Raw genomic sequence first — 19,770 nt, 5'->3', positions numbered from 1 at the left:
TTGACGCGTAAATTCTATGCATGACAGAAAATATATCATTATCTTTTTGTTAAGTAATTTACTTAAAACAGAAGAATATATGAAACGGCACGTACGTGAAATACAAAATAAAAAATTGTGTTAAATGTAATGTAATATCAATGTAAAATAAACATATGGAGATATAAAATAAGAAGATGGCAAATGTTTTTGAAAAGTATACTGATAAAAATAATACGCGCGCAAAGTTTATATATGACAGTATTTTAGGATTAAATTTCCATTATTTTTTCGAAATATATTTGAAAAAAAATTTTATACGTAATCATCCATATATGCATAATATATGCTCTTTATATTACTGTCAATAATATTGGATCTATTAACTTGCATACAATAAACTTTTAACGATATCACTTTATCAAATTGCAACCAAGGACGTTCTGCAGATATGTCACATTGAATAAGATCATTTTGCATTGACGGCAAAAGAGGAAAATAATTAACCGCAATTGTTTACTGTGATGAATAATTAACCTTAACACTTGTACAACGAGTGGAAAACGCGTGCCATACAGCCGTGCATCGGAGAGACAGGTTCATGCGTCGGATTGTAAGTGTGACACGCACACACAGTCGCCAGTTGGCTACAGTCGGTCTATCAGCTGTGCAACGCAGTGTGTATACTGCAAAGAAGAACGTGTGTCGGTTTTTACTCGCGCGAGATATTCTAGACAAGGTTGTTTAATAATAGAGTATTATCACGATTCGCGGACGCGATCCTGACCAACTGCCGCACGTTGCGGATTGCGAATCACGAATATCACGAGCCATATGATTTTGTTCGACGTGCTACACGCACGCCACGCATCTTCGTTTATTCTGACCATTGCACGACACAATACCACTCGACTGGCATCAACAGTGCCGTATCACACTCGGTGGGTTTTAGTTCAAAACAAGGTTTTATATCGTAAGTAAGTAGAAACTATTGTCACGACTCTGAGAAAGAAATCTCCGTTCATTTTGATATCATCGATAATTATAAAGCATTAAGAAATCAGATAAGTCAACTGACATTTAAAAAGCAAATAAAGAAAGTTATAATCCAGACAACACGCAAGCTGAAAGACGTTCAAAATACGGCATTTTTTCCGACGTTTTTTGCATGTTTTTCAGATGTCTTTAAGATTTGCGTGTCTGGGAATTGTCTGGGAAGTTTTTTTTTTCGATTTAATGTCCAAATTGCCAATTTTTTGTTAACTCTTATCATATAATATTGGAAACTTTTCAATAACATTTTTAATAGAGACAATTTTTAATTTAAGCTACCTATCACAAAAACAGATATTAAATCTTAGCAGTTTAAAAAAATTTTATTTTTTCTCTTTTTAATTCTTTTCCATCATTCCTTAATTTTTTGTTATTACACGGACAATCTAGAATTCTATTTTATTAAAATAAAAGTTTAATAGATTTAAAAAATAACCCGAAGTTAGTAGAACCGATCCTTAATCGCGCAAAGTAACTCTGCAAGGATTGAACGTATTTTATTCTACCCTTAAATAACAAGATCGGGTTGCTCGACTCATTACACTAGCCGTTAACGAGCACTCGTTTATGACTAGTCTCCGATCGAAGAAGTAGCAGGACCGCCGCGGGAAACGTGTAATTGGGCCATATGGATCGAGCAAGAGGACGAACCTCGATGGGTAATTGTCGCTCCAGAAAGCTTGGTATTTGCGTGAGTGTGGTTGCACTCGGGATCTTCATCGCTTGCACACTATTAGCATACACTGCGTTTGCATCTCCGGTTACTAATCATGCTACGTTACAGCAGGTGGTTTTCGTAAGTAGCTCGTTTATCCACAACCGCTGCACTTCGTAAAATGGCATTAATTTGGTTTCGATATTAAATTTCGTGGAATTACAATTTATATTACATTTAATTTTAAAATTGTAAAATATGTAATTAGCAAATGTATTGCTTAAATATTAACAATTATAGAAATTTAATATATTAAATGTAAAAACTAACATTTTAAAAATAAAAAAAAAAAAAATAAAAAAAATAAAAAAAAACAGTGAAAAATAGCACCTTTTGTAGAGAATTCAAATTAATCGAAAATTCGAAAGATACGAAGAACAGCAGTGAATTTGAAATATTCAAGTGAATCTTTTTTCTCCATTATTATTTTTTCACAGCTGTTTCGTCACGGCGATCGAACTCCCACAGAGACTTACCCTAAGGACCCTTACATAAATTATACGTGGCCCGGTGGCTGGGGCGCCTTAACCAAGGTTTGCGCGCAATACTCGGATACCGTTGAAGCGAGTATACGCTTCGTATATAATAGGATAATATATGTCCAGCCTTGCCATAAATTAAACAGCATCTTTGCACAATATATATATCGAATATCAGTTATACACGCGCAACCGAGCGCAAATAATAAGCTACATGGTACATTATCAATCTCGCAAATCGCTTGCAGAAAGGAATGCTTCAACTATATAACCTGGGTCAGTGGATTCGCTCGGAATACGGTACTATAATCGGTAATAAATTTGAAAGCGCAACAACACTGGTGCATAGCACCGATGCGGATCGATGCATTATGTCGGCACAGGCATTACTTGCCAGATTGTTTCTACCAAATCCTGAGGACATGTTCATACCCGGATTGGAGTGGACGCCCGTTCCTGTTCATGCGATACCACGAAACTTGGACAAGGTATAACATAGAATTAGACTTATATAAAAAGACTTATATATAAAAAAAAAACTAGAGCGTAAAACTTGATTTAAAAATTACTTGTAAGAAATTTTTTTCCTCAATATTTATTATTATTTATAATAAGAGAGAAAAGAGACTAATTTGTAAATTTGCGAATTTAAATATGTTATTGTAACTATCTCGTATAATCATTGTGTTTTATTCATAAAGTCTTATTATTTTTTGTTACTAATTAAAACAGTCTCAGTGACAAAAAATAAATTCCTAAATAAGTTTAAATAAATCATAATATAACTGTCAAAAATATTCCTATAAAGGCCTACAAAGTAGCTCATTCAAGCAGTGATATGATTGCAGTTGTTAGCAGTAAAAGCACCGTGCCCGAGACTGGCGGAAGCATTAAAACAAGCATATATAAACGAGGAGAAAAGATCGGGCGCAAAAATGGCCGATTATTACAAAGAACTGACGAGCCATACCGGACAGAATATGACAACAATCACCGATGTCGAATTTCTTTACAACACTCTCGAGATCGAAGAACAACACGACTTAAAGCTGCCGACATGGACGCAGAAATTTTATAATAACGAGATGCGCGAAATAGCAACTCGCAGCTTAGCAATTTTCACCGAGAGCACCACTCAAAAACGTCTATTGGGAGGTACGATAATATCCCTGTGCGACGAATAGTACCGTCGCTCTAATGTACTTTTTAAACTGCATCGCAGAATAGTATATCGTATGCAACGAAATATCGGAAAAATGTTTTCATATTTTCAGGTCCGCTGCTGAAAGAAATTTTGCACGGTATGGAGGAGACTAGAACTAGTTCTACCCCGAAACGATCTTATTTTTATTCCGCCCACGATATAACTATCGTAAACGTGCTGAGAACGATGGGATTTACGAATGAACTTTTTAAACCCGATTATGGTGCGATGCTCATATTCGAGCTGCATCTTGTCAATAATGGAGCTGATCAAGAAGTAAAGGTACGGTTATTGGCATTTTTATCATATAAGTTTACGTGAATAACTTTGCAATCAAAAACTACTTCAAATATCGCGCTGCTTAAAAATTATTATGCATCCTGAGATATACTTTAGGATGTATAATGATTATTTATCATAACATATTAACGTTAAAGTTTATTAAAAATTTTATAAAGAATTTTAATAAACTTTATTGTTATAGAATATACATATACATGTTATAGAAAATTTGAATATTAGTCATGTTCATAATAAGAAATTATGCATATGCAATTGCACATTAATTAATTAATATAATTAATTAATAGCACTGATGTGCAATTACTGAGATTCATTTGTGAATTCCCGAAATAGACTAAATTTGCATTCCAATAATAGTATTGCATGCACGTCTATTATTTAATAATAGATTATTCTTTTAATTATTATTCTAATCGTTATACATAAATTATAGAATATTGTAATTATTATTTTATGTAATTATTACTCTCTTTTTATGTTCTGCAGGCACTATATTTAAACAGTACGGAAACGAGTACAACGCATCCTATGAAAATTCCTAACTGCGCGAGTCCTTGTCTATTGCAAAATCTCAAGCAAGTATGGCGAAAAGTAATTCCGAATGATTGGGACGCAGAATGTAAAATGTGAAATCATTGAGTTTGCATATATTATAAGTACATAATCATTTCGTGTTTTTCATTAATATGTTAAAAATTTTTTTATGTTTGATTTTTATCCAGAAATCATTATTATGTATATATGTATACGCATAAGTGATTCCAGATATAACGCAAATATATTGATATGTGTAAATAATATGTATATCGACATAATTTAAAGAAAATGTAAAAGCAATTATTGAATACGCATACGTATTGATCTCATAATCGTCAGTACATGTTGATAATTAATCTTTTTTGAAAATTATGTAATTATGTACTTAATATGTGACCATAAGATAATAAAAGTATACAATAAACAGGCATAAAAATGATTTGATCGAAATAAAGAGATAATAATAAATAACCATGTGAAAAATTTCATTGCACTCACCGAACGTTGATCCTTCAGTTGCGTTGTTGCATAAAAATGTACTTACTTGGACACGTTAATCCTCATTTTCCTTCTGTATTTTGAGACGCATGTTGCTTCCATCGACGTATAATTCGACGTAAAAATTTATCAACGTGTAGTCGGATGTGAAAATCCATCGACGCATCCGACGTAAGAATCCATCAACGCATAATCCGACGTAAGAATCCATCGACGCATAATCCGACGTAAGAATCCATCGACGCATAATCCGACGTAAGAATCCATCGATGTATAATCCGACGTAAAACTCCTTCAACATATAATTTAACATAAGAATCCATCGACATAATATTCACCATAAAAACATAAATTTAATTTATGTAAATTATTAATTTATAAAACTGTAAAAAAATAGACTTAATTTCGATTAAATAAAAAATAAGTTTAATTCAAAAATTCCCAACATTTAATCAATATTTATATGTCGGTATGAATGCTTGGTACGAAGAATTTGATACAGAAGGCGCCTCTAATACCTTATTGCGAATTATCATGATGAATAATAAAAATAGAATGTGGATTATCAATGTCTTATGCAAGATTCGATAAATAACCCGCAAAGTCTATATTGACATTAATATAAGATAAGATTTTTCACACGTAAGCCAAGATTGTATCTTATGAAAAAAAGTCTAGAAATCTGAAAAAATAAATTTTGTATTATTTGCTATTTTCTGATAAAAAATGATGTTTGTAAAACAATTTTTTAATTAATATTTGATTAAATTATTTGATAAAATTACTTTTTTGTTCATACATAAAACATTCCTTCTCCACTTTTAGATTTTTTGATATATTAAATTATCTTAGTTTCTTAACATGATTAAAATAAGAATATATATACTTTAAAATCTAAATTTTGCTAAATAAATAGTTTTAGATTTCTGCAATAATATAAATAACTTATTCTTATTAAAAATAAAATTATAATTAGTTGTTCACATTTGTTAAATATGAAAATTTATAAGAAATGAATATATTAATCTATCAAATATAATGAGTACATTAAATTTGAAAAATTTCAAGACATTTAAAACTTGAGAAAAATGACATTATTAAAGATATCTATATATCATACTCATTTCCTTAGAAAAACTATAAATGGTAGAATCAAGTGCATAATATGCCATTGCAGTCATAACTCGGTATCCTAGCAAACCATTTGTAATTCAAGCGAAGCTCGTTAAGATGAATAAATGGACACGAAATCGTTTAATCGGGATGTACCCGTTTTGCTTATGCAATAGCTGACACTGGACGTTTCGTATATCATTGCGTAATATCGCGTACGATTATGGCGTGAACTATTGTCCGCTGCATCGAGTAGTGCGTGCGCAATTAGCAATTAAACATCCGCGTTCAATAATAGAAAATGCTATCCGCTCAATCTGTCTTATTTCTGCAATGACTTAAGGAAATCTTTTATTAATCATTATCATAATTTAATAATATATTCTATTTCATATTTATTTATTATAATTTTAATTAAAACGATTTTCCTAATTATAATCTATTATGAGAATAATTATGAACTTGACTCAACCAAATAAAAAACAAAAATAATATTTTGTAAGAAAAAAAATAAATTAAAAATCAATTTAAAATATAAGTAACAATAAAATAAATATTTGTCAATTAAATTATTAAATATTTCAGTGCGAGATTCAAAGCCTTCTTTAGGTTAGTTATAAAAAAATGTACTAAATATACATATTAATTATAATGATAATTTTTTTATTATTACTGCTTCCGTAATTTACTTTTAAATTCAACCAAGTCAAAAGATCTACTATATGTTCAATGCTACATTCAACCGAAAAGATAAGACAGAAAGTTTAATTTAGACTTATCACTTCTCATGACTCACTTTAATGATTTAAATGCACGTAGATTTATCGTGTTCCTTACAATTCGATACTCGCAAATCGATTGAATACATCGTAGGTGGAAAGGTCATAGTTATCGATTGTCTCTTGGCATAGTCACATATTGTTAACATTACGCCTCTGTGATGTTATGTCACTGTCATTCACTACTATGACAGTGTTACGTAACATATACTATTTGCACATAAGAGGAAATCTCAGTAATCTCTGAAATATATATTTCTATAGATCTGTATAACTTTCTGTTTGTAAAAAAGATAAAATCAATCATGTGAAAGAAAGCAGTTATTTACTAAATATTTTCCTATATTTTAATAACTCATTATATACGTAATTTTTTATTTATATTTAGATTGTGTAGACACTTAGAAAAAAATAATGAATCAATTTCTTTGTATATTGATTACTATTCGTCTGTTTTTCTTTATCTTAAAAATTTTCAATATGAGATCTGTTTTAGCATTACTGACAAAAAAAAATAATTTTGTTTAATGGAAAGAGTGAAGAAAAGCAAATAGTGGAATAACAGGGAGAGAGCACAATCTAATTGGTGTTCTCAAAACATTCTCTTAGGCGCAACGCAATAAATATCCCAGGATATATATTACAGATGCAAATATACCTCTAAACAGAATAAATGGTATAAACGAGTCTGTGAAAAACTCTTTATATATAATTTTCTTTTAAAAATCTTATCTTTTTCTTATAATCCCCTATCAGCACTTTTAATTCCAGTATTATGTTAATAAAATTATAGTATTAAAATTAAGAGTATCTTGATAACACTCTGTATACTTCACCATGCGTGTGTTGAAAATCCACGACAAAAAGCGATACAAAACTTTTACAACTGACAAAAAACGGCACAAAACTTTCGCAAACGAGTTAAAAAACATGTCTCTCGTCTAGCCGTTGACAACTGTGCAATTCGCATTGTTCACAACTGCGAGATGCTAAAATTTAAAAAATCTGTTTAAGCAAATCAATCGCACTGGTTCTGAAAGTTTAACACTTCATAAGGGAATACAATATGTCGAGTCATGACGCAAATATATTCATCTATGCCATATTAACTGTCTAAAAAATTTTGCAAATTAATTTTATGATTAATAAGAAAACTGATCGTACCTTCACGTATACGCGCATCTTCGCCATCCTCTGCGTCGATATTTGCAAGAAAAACGACGAAAAATTCTCATAAAAGGATTATCCAAGTGCATGTCTTTTTTTAACGCGTCGACCAGCATACAATTCGAACCATTTACAAACACTACGAAATCCTGCAATGTAAAAAATCTATATAAGAATCAGCAACTTCATGTCTGATCTGAAAATGATTAACAGAAATATCGAATCATGGTTATGTCATAATATTGAAATTTAACGCGACAATTTTCTGATTAATAAATTTAATAATAATTAAATTTAATAATAAAATTATCAAATGTTTGAATATGGATTCACAAAATATCGAGTCATCATATAAATATATATGGTTATGTTATAGATTATGTTGCAAGCGCGCGCAACAATTTCATAATTAATAACACAAATTATTGACCTTCACATATGTATGCATATTTCGCATTCTTTGCGCTAGAAATTCCACGACAAAACGACACAAGACTTTCGCGAACTAATTATAAATACGCGAGCTTCTTTTTTCTATTCGACAGATCGTCGACTCTTACAAACTTTTACCGCTTATGACTACGAAACAGTACAAGTACATATGATTTTGATAATTATGCTCTTATCTCAGAATGTTTACTATGTTTATTATGTTTGTGTATAGATTTTTTACTATATTTACCTCTAGGTGAGACCATTGAAAGGATACAATGACTGCGTTCGGGGAGCGCGCTATCAGCGCTATTGTGTCATTCTATCCTTGTTTTATGTCCAATGAACGATAAACATAGAATGATGCGATAGCGCTGATAGCGCGCTCCTCGAACACAGCCAAGGTGTCGAATCATGACGTACATATATATGCTTATGTTATAATTTTGGCGCGCAAAATTTCGCACGACAATATCCTAATTAATAATAAAATTTATCGTACCTTTATCTATGTATACCATTTCGCATTTTTAGCACTGAAAATCTATGATAAAATAATGCAAAACTTTCACGAATAGATTAAATATGTGAATTTCTGTTTTACATTCAATGGATTATCGACCTTCGCGCGTTTTACATTTGCGAGACAGTAAGACGTGAAAAATACAAATGATATTGCCAACTTTACGTCTCTGAAAATGATTACCTTCACATAGAAGCTTTGAAAAGATGCCGAATCATGGTGCAAATATGTATGGTTATGTCATGATATTGAAATTTGGCGCAAAATTTTCTAACTAATAATAAAATTATGAAATCTTCATATTTCTGCGTATTTTGCTATCTTTCGCATAGAAATCCATGATAAAAATAATGCGAAAAATGATGAATAAATTTATCTAATGTCTTATAGCACGATCGATTTATACGATCCCGATCATTCCGAATGCAATTAAGATAAATTTTCATGAGCTCATCTTCAATTACGAACGTATTTCATATGAATATAAAGAGCACATTTTTATTTTCATTTTATGTGAAACTTATATACTTTGTTGCACCAATCAGAGAGAATCGTTAACTACAAATATATTATTATATATTTATATTGATAAATATTTTAAATGCTGAAATAAATTTGCTATTGCTTCCGTAAATATTAAAGTAATCGCGCCTTGACTAATTCTGTATCTCTTAATTTTACCTTTAGAAAGAAACGAGTAAATATTTAGAAATTATAACATGTAACCGGTACTAACCTTTCCCTATCTTTTGTGACAACTATTTATTTGTGTTTTTAACAATTGTCAGTTGTTAGTTAGTAGCACATCGAGAGAGGTCGCGTGTGTATAACTCTGCTTTCGTACGAGGTGCGTGAGGAAGGGGAAGGATCCTTAGAGAGCACGTATATCAGTCTCATTTATCAGTGCGGCTACGCCTCACAATTGTTCGCTCGCCCGTTAGCTCATTCTTACTCTCTCGAGTGCTCACGAGCTGTTCGCGCAGCGCAGTGTAACGCGTCTCTCGCGTCTTTCATCAGCTTGCGTCATCGCCGGAGATTGTGGCACCGGAGTAGCTATTCTTCCGCCACTACCACCACCACGTCGTCCGGAAGTCCGCGTTCTCTTGTGGTCGATGTATAGACGTCACGTCAGCGGGAACCACCTTGTCTTCGCTGTACGCTGCTTTCCGGGCTTCTTCATTAGGTTGCATTTGTCTCCTCGTCCGACACGCTCTGTCAAGCGCGTCCATTCAGCCTTGACTAGTGGATCCGAGCAAAGGTTAGTGCTGAATAAGGATTCGACACTCGAGACATGTGCTTATTTTCACACTTTTTGCGTTTTCGCACTTCGCTCCTTGCTGCACGCGTTAAATATTTTGCTTCGACCTTTAGAAGACAAAGTGTTAAAAGTATAGTAAATGGAAGAAGGTGGTGCTAGACGAGATACAAAAATAGAAGGTAGAGAAATTACTTTCAAGATTGCATTATCAAGTCAGATTTTCTTTAGGTAGAGGTATTTTTCGTGATATTTTTTATCTGTTTTCAAAGATATCTAAAAGCATCTGTGTGAAACTAAAAGCAAGGTGCTTTAGTATAAGTGATTGTCTTAACCTTTCTAAACTGAGCTACCTCAGTCTAAAATAACTTTGAATAGCTTTATTTATATATTTCAAATAAATATAGTTAACAAGGCTTAATATTTACTGAAATCAAGAATTTGTAAAAGCAGTGCATTAACATATACATAAATAATATTGTATAACAGCAAGAATGTAGAATTTAATATATTACAGATTGTCAATATGTTCAGCTGGCTAAATCGCGAAGAAAACAACAAGCAAGATCTGTTTGAAAATGTCACTGACGGCCTCAAGAGAATATACAAATCCAAATTGTTACCATTGGAACAATATTATCAATTCCATGACTTTCATTCACCACAATTAGATGACCCAGATTTTGATGCAAAACCCATGATTCTCTTAGTTGGGCAATATTCCACTGGCAAAACTACATTTATTAAATATCTGTTGGAGAGAGAATTTCCTGGCATTAGAATCGGACCAGAACCTACTACAGACCGATTTATAGCAGTTATGTATGAGGAGAAGGAAGGTGTCATTCCTGGAAATGCATTGGTTGTGGATCCAAACAAACAGTTCAGGCCACTTTCAAAATTTGGCAATGCATTCTTAAACAGATTTCAGTGTTCAACAGTAGCTTCGCCTGTTTTAAAAGGCATATCTATAGTTGATACACCTGGTATATTGTCTGGTGAAAAACAACGAGTAAGTATTGCATTTGCAACTCTGATATAGATGTTATACAATAAGAGATATATATATCTAACTCAAAATATTTTTTTAGGTGGACAGAGGATACGACTTTACTGGTGTTTTGGAATGGTTTGCTGAACGTGTAGATAGGATTATATTGTTGTTTGATGCTCACAAACTTGATATATCAGACGAGTTTCGTAGATCTATTGAGGCTCTACGTGGACATGATGATAAAATTAGGATTGTTCTTAATAAAGCTGATATGATAGATCATCAACAACTCATGAGAGTATATGGTGCATTGATGTGGTCTTTAGGAAAAGTGTTACAAACTCCAGAAGTGGCCAGAGTTTATATTGGCTCTTTTTGGGATCAGCCACTAAGATATGATGTTAATAGAAGGTAAATGTTTTGTGTATATCTTTTATTTATTAATTTTTTTTCTGTATTATATTTATATTTGTGATTGTTTTGAATTTTTTTAGACTATTTGAAGATGAAGAACAGGATTTATTCAAAGATATGCAGTCGCTGCCTAGAAATGCTGCATTGAGAAAACTTAATGACTTAATTAAAAGGGCACGTTTGGCAAAGGTACATAAAGTGAAGCAAAATAATTCAAAAATTTATATACAATTGAAAATCTTTGATTTAATATAGCAGAATCGAAGTAAATTTACGTTTTTCATTAATTCACAGGTGCACGCATATATAATAAGCGCTTTGCGGAAAGATATGCCAAGTATGTTTGGCAAAGATACCAAAAAGAAAGAACTAATAAAGAATTTAGGTCAAATTTATGATCAAATTCAAAGAGAACAACAGATTTCGCCTGGTGATTTTCCAGATCTGAAGAAAATGCAAGAATGCTTAGCACATCACGATTTTAGTAAATTTAATCCTCTGAAACCTAAACTTTTAGAAGTAGTAGACAAGATGCTTGCTGAAGACATCGCAAAGCTTATGGCTATGATACCACATGAAGAAATCACTAAAATTTCGGAACCACTTATTAAAGGTGTGATTTACCAACATATTGATATCTAGATTTTTCAATATTAGTAAAGAGAAAGAAATATTGTGGTGTACAATGGTTTTTTACAAAACTTTGATACAGAATAAGAGAGAGTGAATTTATTACATTAAAATTTATTAAATTAAATTGCTCATTTAATTTTAGGAGGTGCATTCGAAGGTGTAGAAGATCAAGTTAGTCCATTTGGATACAAAAGAGGAGAAGGAATTGATGCAGGAGCAGGTGAACCAGAATGGATTGTTAATAAAGAAAGATACAAGTATGATAGCATGTTTGAATCGCTTGGACCACAAGATGGAAAAATTACGGGAGCAGGTAAGATTAATAAGTTCTTACACACATTTATTTCTCTCGATAAAATATTTTATAGTTTCAATTATATTTCACTCAAATTTTGCATGACTATAGCGGCCAAATCAGAAATGGTCAAATCCAAATTGCCGAACAGCGTACTTGGAAAAATCTGGAAACTTTCGGACATCAATAAAGATGGATTCTTAGACTCTGATGAATTTGCATTAGCCATGCATCTAATTAATGTAAAACTCGAAGGCTATGACCTTCCGACTGAGCTGCCAGAACATTTAATACCACCATCAAAACGCGATATATAATATACGATTTTTATATCGTAATTTATTATATTTCATAAATGGCTACGTGCTTGGACCCAAAAAACTATTGGACGTTAAGTTTACAGGTTTGACAACTGTAATGTTACATTTTATGATCAGCTGTATCATCTTACGTGCATATTGTGTTCTTTTAATAATATATCAAGGCCGGGGATGATAATTTGCAATTTTTAGAGTTACCATATGATCAATTAATAAAAGATGCATCACTATTTTTCAAATATAATTTTTTTTAATTGACATAACAAATTATACAATACGCGATGCTTATTACTCTGACATTATTATTATATAAACAATTTAAAATATATTTTTTTTAAAGATATTGAGTTATTAATTTATACAATTGAATCTTTGGCCTTGGAATTGCATATTTTATAACTTTATAATCATACGTCTTGAAGTACGGATTGTCGTTGATCAATGAATAAGAGACTGTATTGAGATATATTAAAACAAATAGCTTTTTCTTTTTAAAGGGTATTATGCAGGATATTTCTAAGGGATTTAGTCTAATTTTAGGAACATGTGCTCAGAATGAAATAAGCTTATATTAAACTTAAAGTATTGACAAATACCTTATGCGTGATAAGAAATCTACATAAATTAAAATCAACTTCTTATTTACAATTAACAGAATATGTTTCCAAAGTTAGACCAAATCTTTTGAAATATCTTGTAAAAGATATGTAAGAAGATAGAGAATATATGAGAAGATATAAGACTGGAATACAAATATAAATTTTGCATAATCTAAAAAAATTTAACTTTTAAATTATATTTTCGTTAATAATTTAAATTATATTTTCGTTAATAATAGGAACTACTATTTTATGCTGTACATTGAGAAAAATCTTTTTCATCAAATTCTTAATCTAATAAAAACATTTAAAACTTTTAAAAGTAATAAAAATTTGATTTTTTTACTATATTACATTTACCAGACAGTGATGTAATATATTTTAAATTATAATTTTTGTTACGATTTATTTATGTAATCTGACATTGAAGTTGATTACATTGATGTAATATTTACATATCTATTATATCACGCAATTCTGATAGATTATTTGCTCGAAAGATTTGTCTCTTCTGCGACACCGACCAAAGATATAACACTAGAAATAAAAATATATATGTGCGACATCAGGAAACTTCTAACAAACTTGTACGTTGTATTGGCAAATCCCATTTTGACATTAAAAATTTTCATCAACTTTTATCAATTATGAAAGCAGCTTGAGTTAATGTTAATATGTATTTATTAATTCTTAGTTACACGCGCACTGTAAAAAAATAGCTAATTATTACTATCATTATTATACTACTTTATTGATTTCTCAATTGCATTTTTCTATTAGCACTGCCTTCGCATACCGCGAATTTATGTGATACCAGAAAGTACATTTGTATAAAAACCTATTTGTATTATTCCAAAAAATATTCGTTTCAGATTCATATTGAAAAATAATGTAAAATAAAAAGTCAAAGTATGACTTTTTTAAAATAAATGATATATAAAATATTAAAATCTGCTTGCCAACAGTTTAGAAAAACGCATACATGTGTACTTATGCATGGAATGTCGCTACATTATTTTCAGAAAATGCGTATTTCATCTTATAATAAACAAATTCGTTTAATGCAATTTCAGTCTTTTTATATTCTTATTAAATATTTTCATCACTGTTGGCACAATAAAAATTATTTCTTATTTAATAAATATTACTACAATTATTGAAAGAAAAGAGAACTTGCAAAGAAGCACAGCACATTTAGGCCTGATCTATAATATGCTTCTTGCGTATTGTTTCTTGCTCTCCGCCTTTCGTATTTTTGCTTTTTATGTGTTTGTCGCATGGAGTCAAGAAACACCATGATTTACAATTTCTCCTTTCTGAATTTGTGAAGAAAAATGTGCCTTTACGTAAAGGCAAAAAGGCAGAAAACAAAAATCAAAAAGCACATTGTAGATTGGGCTTTAGATATTGTTAATATACAATATTCCATTTATTTATGTATTTATAAGTCATGCAACTACAAATAGTTTTAAAAATATGTGTAAAATGTAAAATATTTTATATATAAAATATTTGGATATATATTACGTATTTAAATATAACAAAAAACACGCACGAATTCGTAATAGTATTCGTAATAGTCTTTTTATAGAAACTATCTCTGTATCTACTTATCTATGTAATAGTTATATTTATGAACATTATTTTTGTAGAGGGAACGGATTATTGAGTTAAATGTTAATGCATTTATAAAGAATTGCAAATTTATTTTTTCATAACATCTTATAAGAGAATATAAGAAATATTAAAACATAAAAGGAAAAGTGTTTTTTTTTTTTTTTTGACATTTAATTTATCTCTCACGTTAATAAATAAAGTTCATAATACTCCCATGTTTCTTACTGTTATATATACTTACTACGCAAACTGAAAACAGAATCGTTGAAGAAAATAAATATTACAAAAATTTAATTTTAAATTCGTCAATTTTTATTTATCAGTTAGAAATTACAAAATTCGTTAATTAATTTATCAATTTAATTTGTTATTTTATAAAAATAACAAATTAAATTGATTAAAATTCTAATAATTCAGTGCATGCAAAAAACATTGCACAGTTCACCTATTATCTAGTACATTTTATATGATGATGTATATTTTAAAAAATTTTTTCCAGGATGTATCTCTTAAAATTATCTACATATTATTTACAAATTATCTATACATTATTTATCATTCATATATCAAGGCATGCAAAATATCACAATAGGACATTGGGTTATCCAGAAAGTTTATCCTTATTTTTATCACTAAAAAACAATTATAAATTTTCTAAGTAATCTATCTGGTCTAGATTTTTTGTTTCTTTTGGAAACGCGTCAGAATTCAGAATATGTGATGAATATTAATAGTGGCAGTAGAACAGCACACTAAATATAAAAAATATATTGTATATTGTGTGTGTATATATATATAATATATATATATAATTATTATAAATTTATATATAAATATATATTTATATAATTATATCTATAAATATTACATAAAAATATATATAATATTATTATTATTATAATAATTATAATTATATAATACATTAACATATAATTATATATAATATAATTATATTATTAATATATAATTATTATAATATTATAATTATACATAATATTATATATATAAATGTTATATTAACAGTACATAAGTGCATTAATAAAATTTATTAATCAGTTAGAAAAAATTAGTTAATTTTAATTTAAGCACTTGGTCTATTATAGTTCGTCATGTTTCGCACGAGAATCAATAATCTCTAAAATTGCATCCTTGATTGCCTGAGCTGTAGTCGCAGCAATTCTCATACCAGTGTATCTATTTTTTGTTTTCTGCTTAGGATTGTATAGTATTAGCGTTGGGAACACTTCTACATTCGCATTTGCGCATTCATGCATATAATAATTACAGTTAATTCTTCCAAACTTTACTTTCTCCAGTAACTGAAATTAAAAATAGAGCTTATAGTCGATTACATAATTTTCTTGCCACCGAGTCAATTATAAACTGTAAAAAACTAAACTGATTGTTTATGATAATAATATTTACCTGAGCGGCAATTGCAAATTCAGGTTCCATCTTTTGACAACGCCAACATTGCGGCAAATAAAATTCAACAATCCATATACGCTTACTACTTAATACTTTTTGGTAATCGGAGGGATTTAAATCGTTGATTTTACTTGGAAAAAATCTTGTTATCCATGTTAAAATAGATAACGAATCTCGCTGTCCATTGTAAAACCTATAACATAACATAAGAATGTAAAATAAATGCATGTTAAAAGATTTATTGTGATATATGATTTATCTGAATACGCACTTAAATGTCGGGAATTAAAACTACTTACACAACTTTACTTAAGCCCTCGCTTTCCAGCGGATACATCCTAATGTTAGGATAAGAACGCACTCCTTGAGACGTGCATAACGAAGCCTCAGCCTGGCAATCTACACTAGCCACATTTACAAACGATAAACTGCTCAGTGATTTTGCAACAATTATCCATTCAGATGCTAATCTTTGACAGGGTGCACACCATGGTGCAAAATAATCAACAATCCATATAACTTTACTTTTCTTCTTCGCCAGTTTACGGTTAAAGTTGTGCGACGTTAATTCTATAACTGTATTTCAAACAATTAGATAAAATGGAAATAAATTTAATCAAACATAATGCTTATACAGCCACATTATCTCTTACCCGATGGATCTCTTTTCTCGTTAATAAATTGGATTACATTCGCTGCTGTCTTGTATGATGTAAACTGATATGTATTGCTCCCATTTATGAGCATGGCGGTAGGATAATACTGTATATTGTGTTGATTACACACTATGGTGTGAACGGAGCAATCAATTGTACCAAAACGGACCATCGATGAATCAAATTCTAACGAAGCTCTGCGAAGTTCCGATAGGAAATTTATACAAGGAGGACAATGCGGTGTATACCAATCTAGGAACCACACTTCGTCTCCTGCAATATTTTACTCCGTTTAGTATCGCGAAATATATCTCGAAAACTTGATTAACTCATGTTTTTAATAGATACCATTGATTCTTTGTAATATCGATAACACGTCCTTCGAAGAGAGAGCCCAAACATTTGTGGTTTTCATACTAATCTTTATAAACTTGAGGATATCGTTGTTAATGTTCTTTCCGTGGTTCAATTCAAACGCTCCACCTGGTTTAAGCATACCCCACATCGGATAACGGTTCACGCCTAATTTATTGCAAAACTGTCCGTTTTTACCGCAATGTATTTTACCTATAAGAGAATACTTTATACAGTGCAAAAATATTCTACATTAAATCTATAAACAGATTACAAGTTCTTACCTAGATTAATATCAGTGGTCGAAAATTTTTTTATTTGCAAATCTAAATCTTTTTGATATGGATGACCAATGTAAAAGCATATAAGCCAAGGAATATCATTGGACTTTTTCAATAATGTCGTTTCAATTACCTGCAAATATTGAATATCCTCAATTAAAATAAAATTGAAAAAAAAAACGAGAATTACATGCAGGCTAACAAGTTAAAATTTTTCTTACCTTGAAATCATTTTCAGTCAGTTCTTGTGGATTCGGCAATTGCTCCCAAAGTTGTTCTATTAGTACATTTATATCAAGCAAATCGTCAAAAAATATAGGCTCCCAAACAGATGTATTATATATTGGTAAATAGACCGCATGTGTGTTGTAATATATCGCATTGTGGCAATTGTCATTTTCGCATATAAATACTCTTACATCAATCAGTTTATCCTGAAAAAATCGTACATGTTATAATGTGTTTTTGTCGCAGTTTAATTGCATTTTAGTAAGAATAATATTTATATAATGTAATATTTACGAATACAGCTGCTACTGTAAGCCTTTCATCAGAAGTAAAACAGTTTTGTTGATCAACACATATAAAAATTAGCATAGGTCTGTGGATAATGTTCTTGCCACGTAAAAACTGCTTCCATTGAGATTCAGTTATTTCAAATATATGGATGTTCAGTCTGTCTAATGCAAATCGCATAATAGCCTCCTGTGTTTTCTCTCCCATATAGTATACTCCTTGTTGCGAATTCTTTGAAACAAAGATGAGTTAGTATCTTGTCTCACTAACAAATATCCACGAAAATATCTAAAATTATGTAGAATATATCATTTCTCCAAAATTATAATATAAAATTAAGGAGATAAAAATTAGACATTTTCTCTACATATATGTACCTTTCGAAAATGAAGCAAAGTAGGATAGGCATTAATTCCAACTTGATGACACAGTTGTCTATTGTGTTCACAATTGACTGCTGCAATTTTCACAATGCCATCAAGTAACTTAGCAACTTCCTTCCAAGTTGGTGCTAAATGATGACAGTGACTACACATTGGAGAATAGAAGTTCACAAACCAACATGATTCAGAATTGATAACACTTTCAACTGTAACAAAAATACATAATACTTAAACATACATATTTAATTTGCTTATTAATTTTTTATATATTTAGTACATTAATTTTAATTAAACTTATTATTAAAATAGTTAAACTTGAATAAGGAGAATAGAAAAGATTTTACTTACAATAATCACTTCTTTCTAAAATAATAACATGTTGATCATCTTCGTATATAAGACTGTCTCGATAATAATTCCATGAATGATAGGTTTGTTTTTTATTAGATTTGTCAAGTCCATCTTCTCCATAAAGATCATATTTTCTTCTTAAATCATTATCCTTTAATATCTCATAAGCTGTTGTTAATCGAATAAATTTATCATGAGCATTTGGATCATCCTGGAATATAAGAATATTGTTAACTTTAGAATATTATAGATAATGACAACATATTTTTTAATAATTTACATACAGTGTTTTTATCAGGATGATAGGTAACAGCTAATTTCTTAAAAGCTTTTCGAATTTCATCCTGATCAGCTGATCTACTTATACCAAGAATTTCATAATAATCCTCTCCTTGTATCAAGGAAATGATAACAAGAAAAATAATAATTTTGCATCCGTTATACCTGTGTGTGTGTTTAAGAATATACAAACATCATATTAAATACATATAATAAAAACCAAATTCTATTTGATATATTGTACTTGACATTATATGTTTTGTATGTACAAATTATAATTAAATAATAAAATTTTTGTAAAATTTCCAAAATTATGTATAAAAATTACAGTATCAACAATTATTTAAAAATCAAATTTTTTTATTCAAATAACTTTAAAAATCGAATATATCTAATGTACTCACATTTTTATTGTAGTTACGCTAGTATACCATTGTAAAATTGAAGCAATCAATTTCTATATTACACTGCTATATTCTTATCAAAGATTCTTATGAACACCCACGTTGTAAATTCGTAATCTTCATAACCGTACGTTATTTTACCATGTTTGGATCTGCACAGTCCATGGGTATGCATTGAATATGATATATCAACAGCTTCGAAAAACGAA

At 30.1% G+C, this 19,770-nt stretch overlaps 4 protein-coding genes across 9 annotated transcripts in view; 2 read left to right on the top strand and 2 right to left on the bottom strand.

Annotated features, from left to right (window-relative positions):
- The window catches only part of LOC105679894 (MAP/microtubule affinity-regulating kinase 3-like), a 316,827-nt gene extending 307,172 nt beyond the window's left edge, over positions 1-9,655 (bottom strand). Inside the window, exons 1-3 of one of the 2 annotated variants that reach the window (XM_067361177.1) lie at positions 9,519-9,655; positions 7,825-7,976; positions 4,815-5,060 (exon numbers count right to left, since the gene is read on the bottom strand). The gene's annotated coding sequence lies outside the window, so the exon portion shown is untranslated. Of the gene's footprint in view, positions 1-4,814; positions 6,332-7,824; positions 7,977-9,518 lie in introns of those variants that run through there. The other variant, XM_067361178.1, reaches the window with a different exon arrangement.
- LOC105679622 (putative achaete scute target 1) lies at positions 531-4,741 on the top strand. Of its 4 annotated transcripts, none has more exons than XM_067361231.1 (7): positions 531-952; positions 1,608-1,828; positions 2,185-2,310; positions 2,475-2,714; positions 3,075-3,381; positions 3,501-3,712; positions 4,220-4,741. In XM_067361231.1, exons 2-7 carry the CDS (start codon positions 1,661-1,663, stop codon positions 4,361-4,363), a joined length of 1,197 nt encoding a protein of 398 aa, XP_067217332.1. In that variant the 5' UTR covers positions 531-952; positions 1,608-1,660; the 3' UTR covers positions 4,364-4,741. The 4 variants fall into 4 exon arrangements, with proteins under 4 accessions (XP_067217332.1, XP_067217330.1, XP_067217331.1 ...); XM_067361229.1 differs by having other exon boundaries at positions 532-956; XM_067361230.1 differs by having other exon boundaries at positions 533-920.
- A 39-nt stretch (positions 9,656-9,694) lies between the features above and the next one.
- Past1 (putative achaete scute target 1) lies at positions 9,695-14,815 on the top strand. 2 transcript variants are annotated; one of them, XM_067361189.1, is made up of 7 exons: positions 9,695-10,040; positions 10,555-11,049; positions 11,129-11,442; positions 11,526-11,634; positions 11,740-12,058; positions 12,221-12,391; positions 12,485-14,815. In XM_067361189.1, exons 2-7 carry the CDS (start codon positions 10,564-10,566, stop codon positions 12,688-12,690), a joined length of 1,605 nt encoding a protein of 534 aa, XP_067217290.1. In that variant the 5' UTR covers positions 9,695-10,040; positions 10,555-10,563; the 3' UTR covers positions 12,691-14,815. The 2 variants fall into 2 exon arrangements, with proteins under 2 accessions (XP_067217290.1, XP_067217291.1); XM_067361190.1 differs by lacking the exon at positions 9,695-10,040 and adding an exon at positions 10,066-10,219.
- A 383-nt stretch (positions 14,816-15,198) lies between these two features.
- Positions 15,199-19,754, bottom strand: LOC105679655 (dnaJ homolog subfamily C member 10-like). The gene is made up of 12 exons (XM_012379810.2): positions 19,562-19,754; positions 19,163-19,322; positions 18,876-19,089; positions 18,522-18,733; positions 18,151-18,375; positions 17,850-18,062; positions 17,632-17,761; positions 17,342-17,560; positions 16,991-17,266; positions 16,637-16,913; positions 16,335-16,530; positions 15,199-16,228 (listed from the first exon to the last, which is right to left on the bottom strand). Coding segments are annotated over exons 1-12 (2,346 nt in total). The 5' UTR covers positions 19,564-19,754; the 3' UTR covers positions 15,199-16,006.
- Between the last annotated feature and the right edge of the window lie 16 nt (positions 19,755-19,770).

This window comes from Linepithema humile, chromosome 1, assembly GCF_040581485.1.
Source record: "Linepithema humile isolate Giens D197 chromosome 1, Lhum_UNIL_v1.0, whole genome shotgun sequence".
Lineage (NCBI taxonomy): Eukaryota > Metazoa > Arthropoda > Insecta > Hymenoptera > Formicidae > Linepithema > Linepithema humile.
Note: the sequence above shows the minus strand (reverse complement) of the source record. Positions and strands in the feature narration are given on the sequence as shown.